The sequence below is a fragment of the Convolutriloba macropyga genome, chromosome 5, assembly GCF_964194025.1.
Source record: "Convolutriloba macropyga chromosome 5, txConMacr16.3, whole genome shotgun sequence".
Lineage (NCBI taxonomy): Eukaryota > Metazoa > Xenacoelomorpha > Acoela > Convolutidae > Convolutriloba > Convolutriloba macropyga.
In genome coordinates this window covers 35,382,935-35,400,806 of record NC_134472.1, presented here as the reverse complement: position 1 = coordinate 35,400,806, position 17,872 = coordinate 35,382,935, and the positions used below count along the sequence as shown (strand labels likewise).

Sequence of the window (17,872 nt, the reverse complement as noted above, 5' to 3'; positions counted from 1 at the left end):
TCCTGTAAATTGTGTATTGCACTTGTCTTTACTCCGACAAGAGGGTCGCGCCAAATTCGTAAACCCTCAGATGCGTTTAAATGTACTTGAATAAATTGAAGTTCAATTATAAACTATTTTCAAAAGCAGAGAGAAAGAGTTAAGGATTGTGTCTGAACAAAGTGTTTTTTGGAGCTTTTGTTGCATTTTAATGTAATGGTTAGTATCAAAACGCACGTCGACAACATGTGTTACCTATTTTGGAAATGTTTTAAATAAATAGAATAGAGACCTGTAAATTGTCCGGATGTACGCTTTGGTCATAACAACTTCCAGCTTCTTTGCACGCCCTGCCCCAACCAACAACGTACACAATCTGGAATTACAAAACCAAAAATACCACAATAAAATGTTTAGTGCTTTAAAATTAAAACTAAGGTTACTTCACCCTAATATGCGGTTATATACTGTTACCGACTATATGTTTACTATCTGTATACTATCTACTGTTTTCCGCAATAAATGCTAATAGGTTGCAATAGAAGTTGACAGAATTTAAGTTACGCAATTGAAAAAGTTGAAGAAGTATAAAACTTAATTGTGACTTTCGTTTTATTTAATTGTTCAACTACTAATGTATAAGCTACGCCCTTCTCGCGTTCTCCCCATTTCTATGAATATAAAAATTATATTAAAATTTATAAAACATTTTATGCTAGTTTTGTTGAACAAGGCAGCAGTTTTCCCTGTTTCAACAATAATAATTTCGTTTCTGCAAAATCAAGGGTAACAACATTAGGCGTTTCAATCTGCAGTTTATTAACACAAGCCTGTTCTCGGCTGTTATTTTTCTATTGTAAAGCTGCATACCTGTAATTAAAAAAACAATGCTTGCAATGTTGAAATACTTTTTGTACGTACAGTGCCGGGAGGGGGTTGTTCGTCAGCGCTTCTTGGAATAGAGAGAGGCAGGTTGCTTTTTAGGAACTTCTTCCCCTTGTCCAATCTGATCACAGCTAAGTCCACGTCATTGTTTGGATGTCTGATCACATTGGAGGATTGACATTTGAACTGAAATTGACGACCTACAAAAATAGTACATTCACTATTACAATTAAGCAACCTAGAAATAGTTTATATGAATGATTTTACCTGACAAGCGAATTATTTTGATGTATTAAGCGCAAATATAAATTCTAAATTTTTCTTTTCAAGAAAAACTGTACAATTTTTTGTGAAGGTCAGCCAAATTTGATTGGATAAGGTATCTACTAACTTTTGTCTGGTGTAACTTCTGGCGAAGAACTTTCTTCTTCAATATGAGTCAATGGCCAACTTGCCAATTAAAATTGCTATTAGCTACGCTTTTGACTTCACAAATTTCTCTTGTTGTGAGAATGTTTTCTGACCTTTGTTATTATTGATGTCACCATAGCGAATGAATCCATTGCATGGATCTCTAACGCAGTGTTTCGCAGTCAGAACTAGAATAAAAACGATGAGATGATGAACTCTAAAACTCTCAGCTGTAAAATTTGATATGAAATTTACCTGTTTTGTACGACAGAATAGTTCCACCACACAGTGAGCAATCATCTGGGCTAAAATAAAGAACAGCCATCCAGGGTTCACCATCATAAAACTTTTCTGGCAAGCATTCTTGGTGGTATATATATATATATATATATATATATATATATATATATATAAATTTGTTTCTGCGTAATTGCAAAGAGGCAGCATTAGGCTTTGAGTCGGCATTACCAGTAGCCTGTTCTCAGCTGTCTTTTTTCTATTATTCCCCACATCTCACACTGTTCATTTAGTGAGCATGAATGCTCTTTTTTGGTGACTATAGCCACTTTTTTTGCGTCTGAAACTTTCACGTGGTACAATTAATGCAGCCAACATTGGTCAGGCTATGATCGACCTGAAACTATGGTTAAGTAAGAGCTCATCCTCACACAGACAGCTTCACGGAGGCAGGGGATCGAACAAACGATCATTGGCGTGTCCATTACGCCACGCACACACACACACACACACACACACACACACACACACATATATATATATATATATATATATATATATATATACATATATATATGTATATATATATATATATATATATATATATATATATATATATATATATATATATATATATATGTGTGTGTGTGTGTACATATATATTCCTATAAACTGACGAAACATTTTTTGGTATATTTGGTATATTCGGCTTCAAATATAAGAATTTGTCGGTATTTTTGCTCTTGGAGCTAAGAAAACTTCCGTATGTTTGGGTTCTTAGATTCAGTAAGTTCGGTTTAAAACGTAGGAAATTGTAAGAACGTAATTTAAAACGTAAGAATGTATATTTAGTTTGGGAGGTAAAAAAATTTTGGTATAATTAGTTTCTTAGATTTGGTATGTTCGGTACTCAAATGCCAGAAATGTTTGCTATGTAAGATTTTAAAACATTAAAAATTGTTGATGTGTTGGATTTTTTAGATTCGGTATGTTCGGCGTGAAATCGTCGAATTTTTTCTTACAAAAGTTTGAATTTTATGTGTGTAATGCAGTCAAACGTTGTGATAGCTTTCTAATTGCCGGAGTTTAACACCCCTTGGAGACAGTTTCTTCGAAAGTTTGGAATATGATTGAATTTCTTCTAGCGCTCATTTCCGTGTTTTCCGATTATTTTTAAAGTTGAAAATTAAAAAAAAAACTTGTTGAACGTTGATAGGGTTTCAGTTTATTAAATCAGGTTCATCGAGTTTTTATATGATCATGACAAATCAAGTACATAAGACATTTTCTCATAATTTGCTTTAATTTCAAACCAAATTTGCCACAGCGCTTTTTACGTATAGAATCGAATATACCGAATCCAAGAGACCAAACACACCGACAATGTCATATACGTTTTAAAATCGAGCATACCAACAATTTCCTCAACAGCTTCAAAACCCAACATAACAACGATACCGCAGAAAAAGACGTTAGGCCTCTTGTCGTTTTTGTGTAACTTAAATTTAGGGAAGGTCTTCTTTCGTTTAAAAACGACTAATTCTCAACTGGCGGGAGTGTGGTGAGTGGAATGGGGTGAGTGGAGTGGGGCAAACGGAAAGAGCGTGGCGTGGGTTTACGGGTAGAATGAGGAATGAGGTGGAATGTGAGGGGCTGAATTTGGGGAATTCCTTGAGTTTATGTCTGCTAAACAGTTTCGGCGAATCTCATACTTAGAAAACGTAAGCACTAATGCTCTCAGAGAGCTGCTCGTCCAATTAATGCTGTCCGAGCGTACCTATTTATCCCGTTTTAGAGGGCCAAAAGTTAAAAGCGTCAGACGAAAAAGCATAATTGAAAGACCACAGGAATAGTACAATTTCTAGGAACTTCTTTTGAGAGCTTAAATTTTGGCCTAAATCTTAATGTTTGCCAGGCACAATCCAAAGGTCCTTTTTCAAATTCTATGCTTGTATCGGAGCACGTTATGAAATGTATGAAATAATTTATAATCTTTCTTCCGATTCTCGAAAATTTCCATCAAGAAAAGTAATGATTTAACGCTCATAATTAGATACCGGATTTTCGGGACCAATTAACTAACTTTTTGGTTGACAGGAAATCCAATGAAAGCTGATCATGACATATCTAGTTTTACCTTACAATCGATAACCATAGTTTCCGATATAGTCGTTAGGGTTCAACTGGGAATTGAATTATATACTTTTTCCTTGCATCAGAAACAGTAATCGAAAGTCATGATTATTCATCATAATTCCGACACAGTAAAGCAGGGGAGACACAGTAAAGAGGAGATTAACGCTAATCAGGCTCACTTTCATCTACTCTGTTGTTTTTATTTTGATACTCGTAAACATCATCCGTTTTTAAAAAAATAATTCTCTGCATCAATTAGATACAATTTTACTTTTTGGCTAAATGCTTACATTGAAATTTTATTTCTGTTTCGTCTATGAATCCTTCTTTAAAATGCTCTTTCTTTCTTTATATGAATCTTTCTTTCTTAAAACTAATGGTGAATGAATCTTTCGTGAGCGGTCAATGTGGACAAAATTTTATTCAAAAAGAAGAATCGTCACCTTAAATATTTTTTGTTGTGGCTCCATTGATCAATTGTCAAGCCAGAGAACTTTATATTTCATTCATTCGAAGAAATCAGTTTCACTTTAAAATTGAGATCAGCAAAAACAAAAACATACCCGACTAACGTCGGGCGAATTGCTCTCAAACGACCGGCGAGTGGTTGGCTTTGTCAGTAGCTAGCCAATTTTTATTGAAGCTAGAGCTAGCTTGACTCGACTCTTAAACTTTTAGTTTTCTAGCTTTGTTAGGAAACAAATCAAATAGAAAACTGATAATTAAAAAATTTGCAAATATTTCAAAATTTAAAAAAAAGCTTCCAGATTTTGCAGTGCAAATGTTAAAAATTATTTTTTCTCTCCTGAGTTATGCCAAGTAACCCATCTGCAAGACTTGAAAAACTTCGCTGACCAGTAATGATAGTTAAACTGAGAAAAGGACAAAAACACTCAAAAATTTTGAAAACAATTGCAAATTTTAACAAAATCTTACCAAAATTCAACACATTAAAATCTTCAAAACCATTCCATTGTCTTAAGAGACTATCCAAAATCACTATTTCAAGCTTTAATTAGTTTTAATGGCTCAAAAACATCCATAAACTTGGAACATGATAATAACTTTTGGAAAATATCAAAAAAGTGCTAAAGATGGATTCATTAAAATATTGATAACAATTCCATGAATCTAGAAACTATGCGACAGCTTTTCATGAAGCTTTGGCGCAGGTCCCTAGGATCCTGGTGCCGGAAAAAAAGGATAAAAAAGTCAAAGATTCAAAAAAAATTGAAAAAATTGGAAATAATTTTAAAAACTGCTGATCTTAAAATCTTGAGAACCCTTCCATTACATATAGAAGCTATGCAGTAACCTATGCTCAAACTCTAGAGGAGGTTTTGTGGTTTTTTCAGTAACTCATTATCGGACCCTAACGGAGAAATTTGTTAGGCTGAAAAACTTGAATAAATGACAATAACGACAAATAAACTGACAATAGCGATATTAAACTGACAATAAATTCAAAAATTTGCAAGTTTTGTAAAAAAAAATGTTGAAATACGTGGTGTTGAAACCTGAAAAAACACTTCATTACATTTAGAAGTTATACAGTAACTACTTTTGAACCCTAGTGGAGGTTTTTCGAGTCTTGAGGCTGGAGAAACCTAAAAACCTACAAAAACCTGAAAAAATTGCAAAATTTATCAAAAAAATTGATAAAATTTGTCATATTAAAAAACTGAAAGCTATTCCATGGCAAATAAAATTGTTTGGCTAACTTATTATCAAACCTCTAAGGACGTTTTCTGGCCCCTGCGTCCGGAAAGAAGCGGATAATAAAATATAAATGTCGGAAAAATTGGAAAATTTTGCACGTTTTGTCAAAAAAAGCTAAAATTCGTGATGTTTAATTGTTGAAACAGTTCCACTACCACTAGAAACTATGCAGTAACATAATATAAAACCCTTGAGGAGGTTTCTTGAAACCTAGGGCTGAAAAAATGACAAAAACTTTCAAAAAACTTGAAAAAATTTGTGAAAATTAGTATAAAATTGCGTGTTTTTAGCGATCGGTTGTTCGTCAGTAGCCACGGGAGGCGCAGGGGGGGGGGGGGGTGTACACCGGGGGTTTGATGGTGAGGGGGGCGTGCAACAGTGGGGTGGGGGCAACAGCGCCGTGGGGGCAATAGGGGGGCAATAGGGGGGGGGTCAACAGTGCGGGTGTCGTCAACCTCTAAGAACCGCCCTTCACAACATAGGTATTAAGTCTCCCAAACAGTTTGAGCTAAAACAGCGCTGAAAGGCTCTAAGAGCACTCAATGCCCGCTGGGCGCTACCTGTTTATCTGGTTTTTCAGGACCAAAAGTCATAAGCGTCAGTCGGTCAAGCGAAAAATCGCATAAAAAAAAGACCGACAGGACTAATATAATTGCTACAAACTTCGTTTGAGAGCAATTAATTAACAAAGGGCTGGTACAAGTTTTAAAAAATAATATCAAGTTTGAACATTCGGAGATGGATTAGGTTTATTTTGTCTATTGGCCTGTAAAATTTTTCGTATGCGAACCATGTTTGGGCTGCGTTTTTCTTCAAAAATCCAATTTCAAGGAAATTTTTCGATTTTGCAACAAATCTCGTGAAAAATTTGGTCGTAAATTTCTTCATTCCTGCCAATCAAATTTCAAAATTAAGCTTTTGAAATCAACCACATTGCTTCAAAAAAAAAACATGGAGCCATTTTTCTACATTTAGTGCGCTGTCTCCGCTGAAGTTTAGTTGTTGAGTTAGATAACCGATTTCCTACCCAATCGTTAACCCACTACGCCCCATGGTGCGTTCAGTTTGATCTGGTGATACCTACCTTTAGTCTGGGTCTGCAGCCTGGGTTTGGCAAAGATTTGCTTTGTGTTTCAGTTTCTTTAGAAGGCAGTAAAGCGACGTCGCTTCTTGACTAAAGGATAAAAGAATTGATATTATCCTTATACTTCATTATTTTTGCTTCTCGAAAAATACTAGATTATAAAAGATTTTTCTCTGAGAAACCGTTAATAAAAGCCGCATGGCAACATTTTTGAAAATTTAAAATCCTTGTGAAAAAAGGTTTGTATGCCAATTGACTTATGCACATATTTCAGCTATTAATTTGCTTAGGCAGTGTGTGCTTCCTAATGGATTCAATTGTAATAGTTTTGTTCAACAGCTCGAATTACCACAAGCAAATGCTGTTCAACGTCTAAGGAAATCTGAATATCGTACAGATATGACCGTATTTTAAAAGTGTTACTCACATATATGTCTATTAGTGTACCCTGTGAATGTAAGCACCTGAAGAGACAGACGCCGTGGTCAACTCCAAAAACTCCAAGTTAATGAATCGTGTTGGGTTATGGACTTTCGCAAGCGGAATAAAAAGCGTTTTTAACTAAGTAAAAGAATTAATTTCTCAAAAATGAGAGAATAACAAAATGATATTTTACAGTAGAATTTAGAGATTTACAGGAGAGATCTGATTATTAGATCAAGATGGTGATTTGAATTTGGGGATGAAAAAGGACTCAAAAATCAGCTGTATATATACCCATTATCAGTGTGAAAAAGTCAAGATACAAAACTAATCTTAGCACCGTGATTTATAGTGGGGGTCGCAAAGGTTACCCAATATGGTTTGCTTCTGCAAATCAGTCGCAAAGGGAACCATAAATGGAATGCATTTGCACTTTTCTAAGAATTCATTCACACTTCCGGAGATATCATCATCATTTAATACGTGCTGGGAAGGTTTTACATCAATTAATCTAACTCTAATAATAGTTATCTAGATTCACCAATTTGAACCGAATATTGATTCTCAGCACCATTTCTTGACGATTCATTTATATAATTTCTTTGATCAAAATCAAATTGCTTGTCTTTCTAATCTGGTAAGTCAAACTTTCTTTCTAATTCTCACTAAGTTTAAGACTATAGTTTGATCGAAATTCTAACACCCCCACTCAGACTTGAGCTGATTGCGTAGAGTCTGTTCCCATCAAAACTGCTCTGAATGTTTCCACTTTCGAAACGGGTAAGGACTTTGTGAAGATGTCCGCTGCCATTTTGTCTGCAGGAACGTAATGAATTGAAATAGTCCCATCCTCTGTTTTGTCCCGGATGAAGTGAAACTTTGTTTCGATGTGCTTGCTCCTTTTGTGCATGACTGGGTTTTGGCAGAGTCTGATACAACTTTGGTTGTCTTCTCCAATTGCTATTGGACGTTTCTGTTGGATGCCAAAATCCTCTAGAAGTTGTTTCAGGTAGAGTGCTTCCTGAACTGCTGCTGCCATGCCCCGATATTATGCTTCTGATGAAGAAAGAGCGACTGTGGCCTGCTTCTTGACACCCCAGCTGAGTGCTGCGCCACGTCCGTTGAGCTTGAAGTAATAGCCCGTTGTTGATTTTCTGTCGTTCCCGTCTCCAGACCAGTCTGCATCACTTTCCCCCACTAAATCATAACTAGCCTCTTTTGTGTAAGTAAGTTTTAAACCTTTTGAACCTTGAAGATATCGCAGAAGTCGTTTTCCGCACATCCAGTGTTGATTGGTAGGTGCATTCATGTGTCTGGACAGAATGTTGACTGTGAACATGATGTCTGGCCTCGTCTGTTTGGCCAGATACAGAAGTGATCCAACCAAGCTTCTGTAGATCCTCTGGTCCACTTCTTCGTCTCCGTTCTGTGCTGTCTGAAGTTTCAAATTCAAATCAGCTGGAGTTCTTGAGGGTTTGCATTGATCCATTTGAAACCGCTCAAGCATTGTTTCTATGTAGCGTTCTTGGTCGACTGTGACTTTGCCCTCTTCTCGTCTGATTCTTAGACCCAGAAACCAGTGTAGTCTCCCTCTGTCTTCCATGTGAAAGGTTGCTTCTAGTGCCTTCTTGACATCAGAGACCACTGTCATACTTCTTGATGCTACTATGATGTCGTCAACCCAGACCAAGATGAAGGTGTGATCCTCTGCTTCTGATCTTGCGAACAAGCAGTGATCGTTCCTGCTTCTGGTGAACCCCTGTATCAGTAGGAAGTTTGCCAGCTCTTTGTACCAGTTGTTTGCAGCCTGTTTCAAACCATAAATTGAATTATTTAGTCGACATACTAACTTCTCTCCATCTGATCCGCGTTTTACAAACTCCTGTGGCTGTTCCAGATACACTTCTTCCTCGATTGGTGAGTGCAGGAAAGCAGTCTTGACATCAAATTGGTGCATCACATGACCCTGCTTCGCTGATAGTTGAAGTAGGATCCTGAATGTCTCTGGCTTACAGGTAGGCGCAAAAGTCTCAAAGTAGTCCAGTCCTTCCACTTGCTTGAAGCCTTTCGCCACATAGCGCGCTTTGTATTTGTCCACTTGACCACTGGGTCCCAATTTCACTTTGTAAACCCATTTGCCCGGTATGACGTCCCTGTCTGTGGGTGGTCTCACTAGGTTCCAAGTCTCGTTGTCTTGGAGTGCCTTGACCTCGTCCTTCATTGCCCGGTGCCACTGGTCCCAATCGTCACCTTGCTTGGCTTCTTAGACTGTTTTGGGTTCCACATAGTCGCCCTCAGTCACAGCAAGATGGGTCCTGACTTCTCCAAAAAATTGCGGAACATTCCTTGCTCGTGTCCCTCGTCTGGGCTCTGCTCTGTCCGCGTGTTCCAGTGCATCTTCATTGAAGCCAACTGTCACTAACTGTGAGAAGTCTTCTGTGTCACTGTCTTCCAGTGAATCTGAGTCTCTGTGACTCCCTCTTGTTGCAGTAGATCCTTCATCTAGTGCTGTTTCTCCAACATCCGAGAACTCTTGTCTCAGTGTTGTTTCTTGAGTATTCACGCTCCCTGCGTCATGCCACTCCTCCTTTATTGCAGTAGATGTGTCCTGTCGTTCTCTGTTGTCATCGTCTTGATGACCATCATCTGGGTGCCAGATTCCCAGTTCCGACCCATCATCTAGTAGGTCAGCCGTTTCTTTGTTGTCAGGGATTGAGCCCACTTCAGACTCCTTGATGATCACATCTCGAACTGCCATCACCTTGCGTGTGTTGGGTATGTACACCAGGTATCCGTTTTCTCCTTCAGTGTAACCCGCAAACTTTCCTTCCAGTGCCTTGGGTTCAAGTTTGCTGACTTCTCTCTCCCTCTTCCTCATGAAGACTGTGCAACCAAAAATAGATAATATACTAATTGGAAGCTTGGGTTTTATACCTCTCGTCAGCTCTGCTGGGCATTTTTCTTCTCCTCGTCTCACAACCAAGTTTCTGATCCTTGCTGCGTGAAGAATTGCTGCTCCCCACATCATCTTGGGAAGTCCTGAGTCAATGAGCAAACATCTTGCCATCTCCAGCAGTGTCCTGTTGCACCTCTCAGCTAACCCATTCTGTTGTGGCGTTTCTGGTATGGTCTTTTCCTGTAGAATGCCTGCATCTAAACAGTACGTCTCAAACAGCTCTGAGAGAAACTCCTTCGCATTGTCTTGCCTCAGCTTCTTGGGCGTCCCCACACTGAGAACAAATTTCTTCAGGCTGGCCAGTGCTTCACTCTTTGCCTTAAGCAAGTCCACAAACACAAACTTCGTGTATTGGTCTGCAAACACTATGCAGAACCGGAACCCTGACAGTGACTCTACTCTGAAAGGTCCCATCACGTCTGTGAACGCCCTCTCCAGCTTCTCTTCTGCTTGGGTCTCTGCCACTCTTGGTACTGGAGTCTTTGTGATCTTGGCCAATGCACACACATTGCATACATCATCGAGTTCCCCCACTGTCTCTGGTGCATTCCTGACCACATCCGCTTGATTCAAATGACCCAATTGTCTGTGCCACTTCCTTGCACTGTCAAGTTTCACGCTGTTGGAACTCATCTTGAATTCTAGAACGCTGCAGGGTAAGTAAAACAAATTATTTTCTTGTGTTAGTTTTACCCGAGTTCCCTTCTGGAGTTTCATGCAGCTGTTTCCTCTCTCGAAAGTGAAGCTATGTCCCCACTCCGTGCATCTTGAGACTGATAGGAGGTTTGAAGAATATTCCGGCACACACAGAACATTTTTGAGTTCGCATTGGAATTCCCCTTTGTTTGAGGGTATGCTGATCCTCACACAGCCTCTGCCTACCACTCTGGAAGCCTCTCCGTTGGGATTTCTGACCACTGATTGAATGGGCACAAAGTCCAGAAACGCATCGATGTTCGTCACTATGTGATCTGTACAACCACTGTCCACTAGCATGCCTGCTGTCTTCCACTGGGTAAGAGCTGCCCAGCATTCCTCGTCTGGTGTAGCCAATGTTGGACCCATTGCCACTGACTCATGTTTGCCTCCATCTCTTTGTCTCTTGCATGCCCTATCTAGGTGACCCTTCTCACCACACTTGCTGCATTGTGCTGTCTCCTTCTTCCTGCAGTCCTTGGCAAAGTGTCCAGGGATCCCACACACAAAGCAGTTTCCTTTCCTGGGTCCCTTCTTGAAGTCACGCTTCACTGCCAGTGCCACTGAACCACTTTGTCCCTTGTGTCTCTGCACCGTGCTCTCATGAAAGTTCTGCAGCCTTTTCCTCAACTCTGCGAAGTTCGTTGCCGGGTTGAAGCTTTCCTGTATAACAAAACTTTCATACCTCATTGGCAGACCATGGAGGACCAAGGCGTTGAAAAGGGTCTCTGAGACTGCTTCCCCTGCTTCTTGTAGCCTTGTGAGCAACTCCTGTCCTCTGATGAAGAAGCTGTCCAAATCCTCAGAATCCTCGAGCTGCAGTCGAGCAAGCTGTGCCACTAAAGTCACCACTGTCGGCGTCTCCACACTCTGAAATCTCTCTTGCAAAAGCTTCCAAGCCTTTGCTCCATCTCCAATGCCGTCATCTCCCACACAGTCATGTCTCATCAGCATGAGGGTTGTTGCATCTAGAGTCAGTGCCAGATGGCACCACACATTGTTCCGTTTCTCCTTGATGTCTGCAACTTCCTTCTCATATGCATCCTTCAGCACCTTGTGGTTCTTCTTTTCATCATTGGTTGCCCCATTGGCCAGTGGCGCAGGCTCATTGGGTTGCTCCTCTGTCCCCAGTAGTGATTTGTAGAGTCCCTTCGTCTGCATCATCGCCACAAATCTTGTGCTCCAGATTGGAAAGTCCTGTGCCTTTCCTGTGTAGGTCAGCAGCTTCACTGTCTGTTGATCCATTGAAGTTTGAGCAGGCAAAACAGTTGTGAAAAGAAAAGGTACTAAGCAGAAAAGGATTATGACTGTCAACAACAAATTAGTTTTGTTTTGGATTAATTTTATGACTTAGAAAATTGCTGGGCCCATAACCTGTTGGGTTATGGACTTTCGCAAGCGGAATAAAAAGCGTTTTTAACTAAGTAAAAGAATTAATTTCTCAAAAATGAGAGAATAACAAAATGATATTTTACAGTAGAATTTAGAGATTTACAGGAGAGATCTGATTATTAGATCAAGATGGTGATTTGAATTTGGGGATGAAAAAGGACTCAAAAATCAGCTGTATATATACCCATTATCAGTGTGAAAAAGTCAAGATACAAAACTAATCTTAGCACCGTGATTTATAGTGGGGGTCGCAAAGGTTACCCAATATGGTTTGCTTCTGCAAATCAGTCGCAAAGGGAACCATAAATGGAATGCATTTGCACTTTTCTAAGAATTCATTCACACTTCCGGAGATATCATCATCTTTTAATACGTGCTGGGAAGATTTTACATCAATTAATCTAACTCTAATAATAGTTATCTAGATTCACCAATTTGAACCGAATATTGATTCTCAGCACCATTTCTTGACGATTCATTTATATAATTTCTTTGATCAAAATCAAATTGCTTGTCTTTCTAATCTGGTAAGTCAAACTTTCTTTCTAATTCTCACTAAGTTTAAGACTATAGTTTGATCGAAATTCTAACAAATCGAAAACGGTGACCTATTTTGAAAACGGTTAAAAACGGACACCTCTGATTTAAAAAAAAATGGTCATCCCCTACAAAAATTTTCGGAAACGAGGAAACTTTTTCGGGAAATTCATTTCCCTTAACTTCCCGAAAAAGCCTTAAAAAGGTAGTATAAAAAAGTAGTTTTATTTACCTGTCCTCTGACAAAGCTTATTTGAAATTTCATTCACGATCAAACACATTTTTGCCTATCATCCATTTATGCTGTTAAAACTATCCTGCTTTATACGTTCTGCTCTAGAAGTTCGATTTTTCTGAATCTGTTATAGAGTCGACAATGCACATAAAAAATGGCACAGAAACTGAAGAGCTAGATTGCGTGACGAAAGTTAAACAATATGTACTTTCAACACTTTCCAGCTACGTCACAACGCTCATAAATTTTGTCTTCTGGTTCTTTAAAATCAATTTATTGCGTCACTCTGTTAAGCGTTAAGATAAATGATTTAGTTTAGTTTTATGCTAAACTCATCAACAAGTTTAGTAATAGTTAAGCGTTTTGTGTCTCCCCACAACCAATGCTACGCACAAGAATTTTCTAAAAAGCCTTACGTACCCGTAGTCTAGTCTAGTCCCAGGACAATTCAGCCCTGATTTTTACATTGGCATGCTAACTGAAAAACTCAGTTCTCTATCAGTATATATTCATTCCATTTATAGGTTTTCATGAGCAGGACAAATTCGGAAAAATTTTCTTAATCATGATATTGTACTTGACAGTTTAAAACTTGATTTTTACTAAGATCAGACAAAACTCATGTGAAATTGAAATTTTCAATTTCAACAAAAAAACTGAACATGAATAAATCGCAAGAAAACTGGCGTCCCAAGATGTAAGGACACGCTACAGTCATCAGACCAACCAGCTTTGACTTCCACTCTGAATTGCGTAACTCCGGATACATGTGGGATGGGATTGGGGTGACCCTCAAGAAAGGTGGTTGGGTTGGTATCACGAGAGGTGGTGATGGGGGAGGAGGCTGACTCTCAACAGAATATTCTTTTCCCAATTTATGAGAGCTGAAATTGGACTGAATATTTTTATTTTTATTATTCTCATAGTAAATTCAGAATTTTTACATGCTGAACTTTTTTCTGAGAACTTTTTTTGCAGGGTGATTTTATTGAGCACTTATGGCACAGTATGGTTTTGGCATGCAGTTGAGGACAAATTCAGAGTAACTAAGTTGTCCTGATTTTTACTCGGATCATTTCAATTTTTGAGACGATCATGTTACTTGGCAGATTACAATACAGAACCAAAGTTGCTGTGATTCAGCGCTGAAAATAATTGTGACCTCAGTCCGGGTAGTTTCGCAGCATTCTAGTGAACCCATGTTGCATTAGTGAGGCATTTTTGCACATTATAATGCAGCACTATAATCAGAAAACTGTGCTAATTATCTCAGTTTTGATAAAAAATTTGTAGCGAAAAGTTTTTTGTTTTTCTGCCATTTTTTGTAGTCTGCTGTGAATTCTCAAAGCCTTTTTCAACAACATGGAAAAAAACTTGTGGCACCTGAGAGGCAAATTTCAGAGAGAAGTGTAGTTCTCAGTTCTTAAACTAAAAAAATTTAGAAACAATGGTTTTCATAACTCCAATGACACCTCTGACTGTGTAAGCGTCACTGGTTTAAATTTTCTATAAAGAATAGTCGCTCTTCACTGTCAAAAGTCCTCTCTGATAATTGGTCTAATATAAATCGTACAGGATATAGCTGTTATAAGAAATTTGAATCGTGCTATAAAGCTCCCTAAAGTGTGCTCTAGTACTCTCTGTAAATTCCAAAATTCTCTCGCAATTTTCATGTATGAAGATGAGATAATTTTGTGGACTAAGAAATGCATATCCTGTGATTTCACTTGAGAGCAATTTTTTCCTGAGTAGAATAAGTATTTTTTGCTTGTGAATGAGCGTCTGAATAAAGTGGCAATTCGTGTGAATTACTAATTTAAATAGAAATGGCAATCCGCAAGTTAATCTTATTTGTTATGAAATCAAAGAGAAAGCAAACGTTTTCATGAACACTTAGTTATGATTAAATTTCAAAACCCAAGGAAGGTCGCTAGAGAATAGAATTGACCGACATTCAGATCTCAGTCCACAGTCTATCAAGTATTGCAGCTTTCCCTGCAAAATTGAATTATGTTGAAGTAAGCAATAATAGCACATGGATGAAACCACAAATAGTTGCCAAAAAATTGTTGAGAGTTAGATAATAAAAAGGAACCTGCACGGTGATAGTTAATAGATTTTCGGAAAATTTTTACCAACTTTTTCGTCGGATTACATCAAAAACAAATATTTGGGCTTCAGGCCACCCTTTATAACCCTATAATTGAGTCGAACCAGATAAACACTCAGAAAAGACTCCATCGGATGGTAGAACTGCTTCCCTGTGGTTATTGTTCACTGTACGTTATTAAGTTGTAAGGGGCTAAAACCCGCACTGGAAAGTGGGCAATGGGCAGCAGAATACAGTTAATTAATGCGAAAAACGTTACACGTCGCAAAAACTTTTGGAATTCAAAATTTTCACTCGAAATTTTTTGAAAAGTCACTTCTGACTTGGGAATCAACTTGCAAGTGTTATCCAAGTTTTGGCCAAGACTTGCCAGACTTGTAAGACTTGTTTTAAGACTTGCCCAGTACTGAAAAACGAAATAAGACTGGGATTTAGACTTGCCTAGAACTGATGTATACTTAAAGTTCGGTACGGGAACTTAATAACGATAAAAAGATGTTATTGCCCAGTAATTAATCGTGATCGGGTTTCTGCTGTTATGCAGAATCTGGACACTACCTACCAAAGCCAGATAGATTTAACGTCTTCTTCTCTGTTCGATTTCGTCAACTTGCTACAATTTACAATTTCTAGCAAAGTTCTGAAAATCTGAAAATGAACCTACTCATTGATTTCGCACATCTCAATGTACACAATCCAGGGATGGTCTTCGATGTTGGCTTCCATTCCGTTTATGATTCTTCCACCGGCACCCACTCCTCTGTTGCGGTAACACGTCATACTGAGTGGAGTGAAATTTCCTCCCGTGTTAACGATACTTGTGATATTGTGATCCGTAGGTGCTTCATCATAATTGAACCAGCAGTCCGGGTCTCGCTTGTGCGACAAATTACTAAAAAATAATGAGTATGGTCAAGGCATTTTTGACCCTGACCAGACAACTTCAGACAAAACAAATTTGTTAATTCAAATAACTCCGAAGTAGTGGATAAAACAAGGATTCCAACAAATAGTAAAATTTGTCCCGATTCGACATGCGCGATTAGCGTTAGGAGAAAGGGACACATTTTACTGGTGGTTGGAATCCTTGTTTTATTTTGTTTTCATTTTTGATTTTAATTGATTTTTTTATTGAATTTAGAGCTAATATTTATTAGCTCTAAATTCAATAAAAAATCAATTAAAATCAAAAATAAAAACAAAAAATCAAAAAATCAAAGCAAAATTTACATTTCACTCTTTAAGAGTGATTCACTCTTATTCGGAGTGATCCCCAGTAGAAAAGATCGCTCTTTTTTGCTCTTAAAGAGTGAATCCCTCTTTTTTGATATATTTTTTATTTTTTTATACTTTTTATTTCAAATTATCTATACTTTTCAATAAATTTATATATTCTTTTATTTTTTCTATATTTATTCCATTATTAATAAGAAATGATACAAAATTATAAAATTTACATGAACAACTTTCCTCTGTTTGGTTAATAACTAAAGGACTTACAGCTCTAGGACTTTGCCAACTAGGATTAATTGTTTTATCCGCGAAGCGGTTACACCGATCAGTTATATCAGGGAACCTGCTTTGCAGATTTCTACTAAATCCTCTAGTCAATTATATATCTGGATGTTGTTTCTCTACATGAGCCCGTATCCCATCATATCTCACAACAGAAGTACAATATGGACAATTAACTTTAGTTGAAGTACAACTTCTACATGTATACTTACCCTCATCAAAATTATTTAGTGGTTTTATATAATTACACTTATTACAACATCTAGTTAATACTTCTGAGCTGGGGTTAAGGTTAGGGTTAGGGTTGGGGTTAGGATCTGAGTTAGAGTTATAGTCATAGATAGAACCAGAACCAGAACTAGAGCTAGAACTGGGGTTAGAACCAGAACCAGAACTAGAACTAGAACTAGAACTAGGGTTAGAACTAGAGTTAGAATTAGGGTTAGAACTAGAACTAGGGTTAGAACTAGAATTAGAACTAGAATTAGAACTAGAACTAGATTCATTTTTTAAAGAACAACCCCATGGGGAAAAATCATTAGCACAAATACCACTTAATATAATATTACCAAACATACATTTATCAGTTTTATCTTTATGAAATGATTCATATTGATATTTTAAAACAGCAATGTTTCCACATTTATAGTTACACTCTAAACATTGTAAAAGCATTTTTAATAGATAAAGTTATCAGTGAACGAGCTTTGCTTGTGGTTCTCCAACGAACCTTGTTCGTGGTTTACCAAACTGCTCAACGGAGTTCTTTTGCAAATTCGCAGATAATATTAGCTATGCTGTAGAATCGGTGTACAAACTTTGTGGATAATATTTAGCCATGATTTCAATTAAATCTTTAGTATTATCTTTAGATGTGATACACTCTGCTGAATATTTATTTCCTAACGTATTGTGTGTATTAGTTTTACATCTCTTATCTAGAATCAATTCAAGGTCTAATTCTTTTTTATCTTTAACAAAATTTATAGTCTCTTCTCTAAATTTTTCACTATTTACATATAGTTTATTTAAAAACTTTCCTCCCTTTCTATTCAAAATTCCCATCTCTTCATTGACGAAGTCACAGTTACATTGGTCAGTGAAAGAACTTTGTTCGTGGTTTACCAAACTGCTTCGTAGATCTATATATTCCTCTTGGATCATGGAACCTGCTTCGCAGATCGAGGAATCGGACTTTGTCCGTGTTTCACCTTCCAAGTCTTCTCCATATCCAACATTAACTAATGTATTTACTCTACTCAACATTGTGCTTGCTCCCATTGCTACAAATCCAGCATTTCTTGATATTGAATCAGGATAAAAACAGTTAAATATAAAAACCTGGGCCTATAATTCCACCAATATTTGATAAAATTTTCATACCCTTTCCCAAAATCATTTCTTTAGTTATAACATCATTCTGTATTTTAATATTATTTAAAGTAAGAAGTTTATTAAAATAAAACTGATAATTATCGTGATTAATAACATTTCTATCTGTTGCATTAATCATTAGTGGTTTCATAAATGCTATGAGTTTATTTATATCTTCTCTTT

The 17,872-nt window shown here is 37.5% G+C and overlaps 2 protein-coding genes across 2 annotated transcripts in view; both read right to left on the bottom strand.

Annotated features, from left to right (window-relative positions):
* LOC142339356 (trypsin-like) overlaps window positions 1–17,872 on the bottom strand; it is an 81,512-nt gene that overhangs the window by 15,028 nt on the left and 48,612 nt on the right. Inside the window, exons 2-6 of the mRNA XM_075389353.1 lie at window positions 15,465–15,692; window positions 1,531–1,580; window positions 1,389–1,463; window positions 901–1,064; window positions 272–355 (exon numbers count right to left, since the gene is read on the bottom strand). Coding sequence (XP_075245468.1) covers window positions 272–355; window positions 901–1,064; window positions 1,389–1,463; window positions 1,531–1,580; window positions 15,465–15,692 — 601 coding nt within the window. The remainder of the gene's footprint in view (window positions 1–271; window positions 356–900; window positions 1,065–1,388; window positions 1,464–1,530; window positions 1,581–15,464; window positions 15,693–17,872) is intronic.
* The window catches only part of LOC142339355 (uncharacterized), a 243,356-nt gene that overhangs the window by 195,194 nt on the left and 30,290 nt on the right, over window positions 1–17,872 (bottom strand). The window lies entirely within an intron of this gene.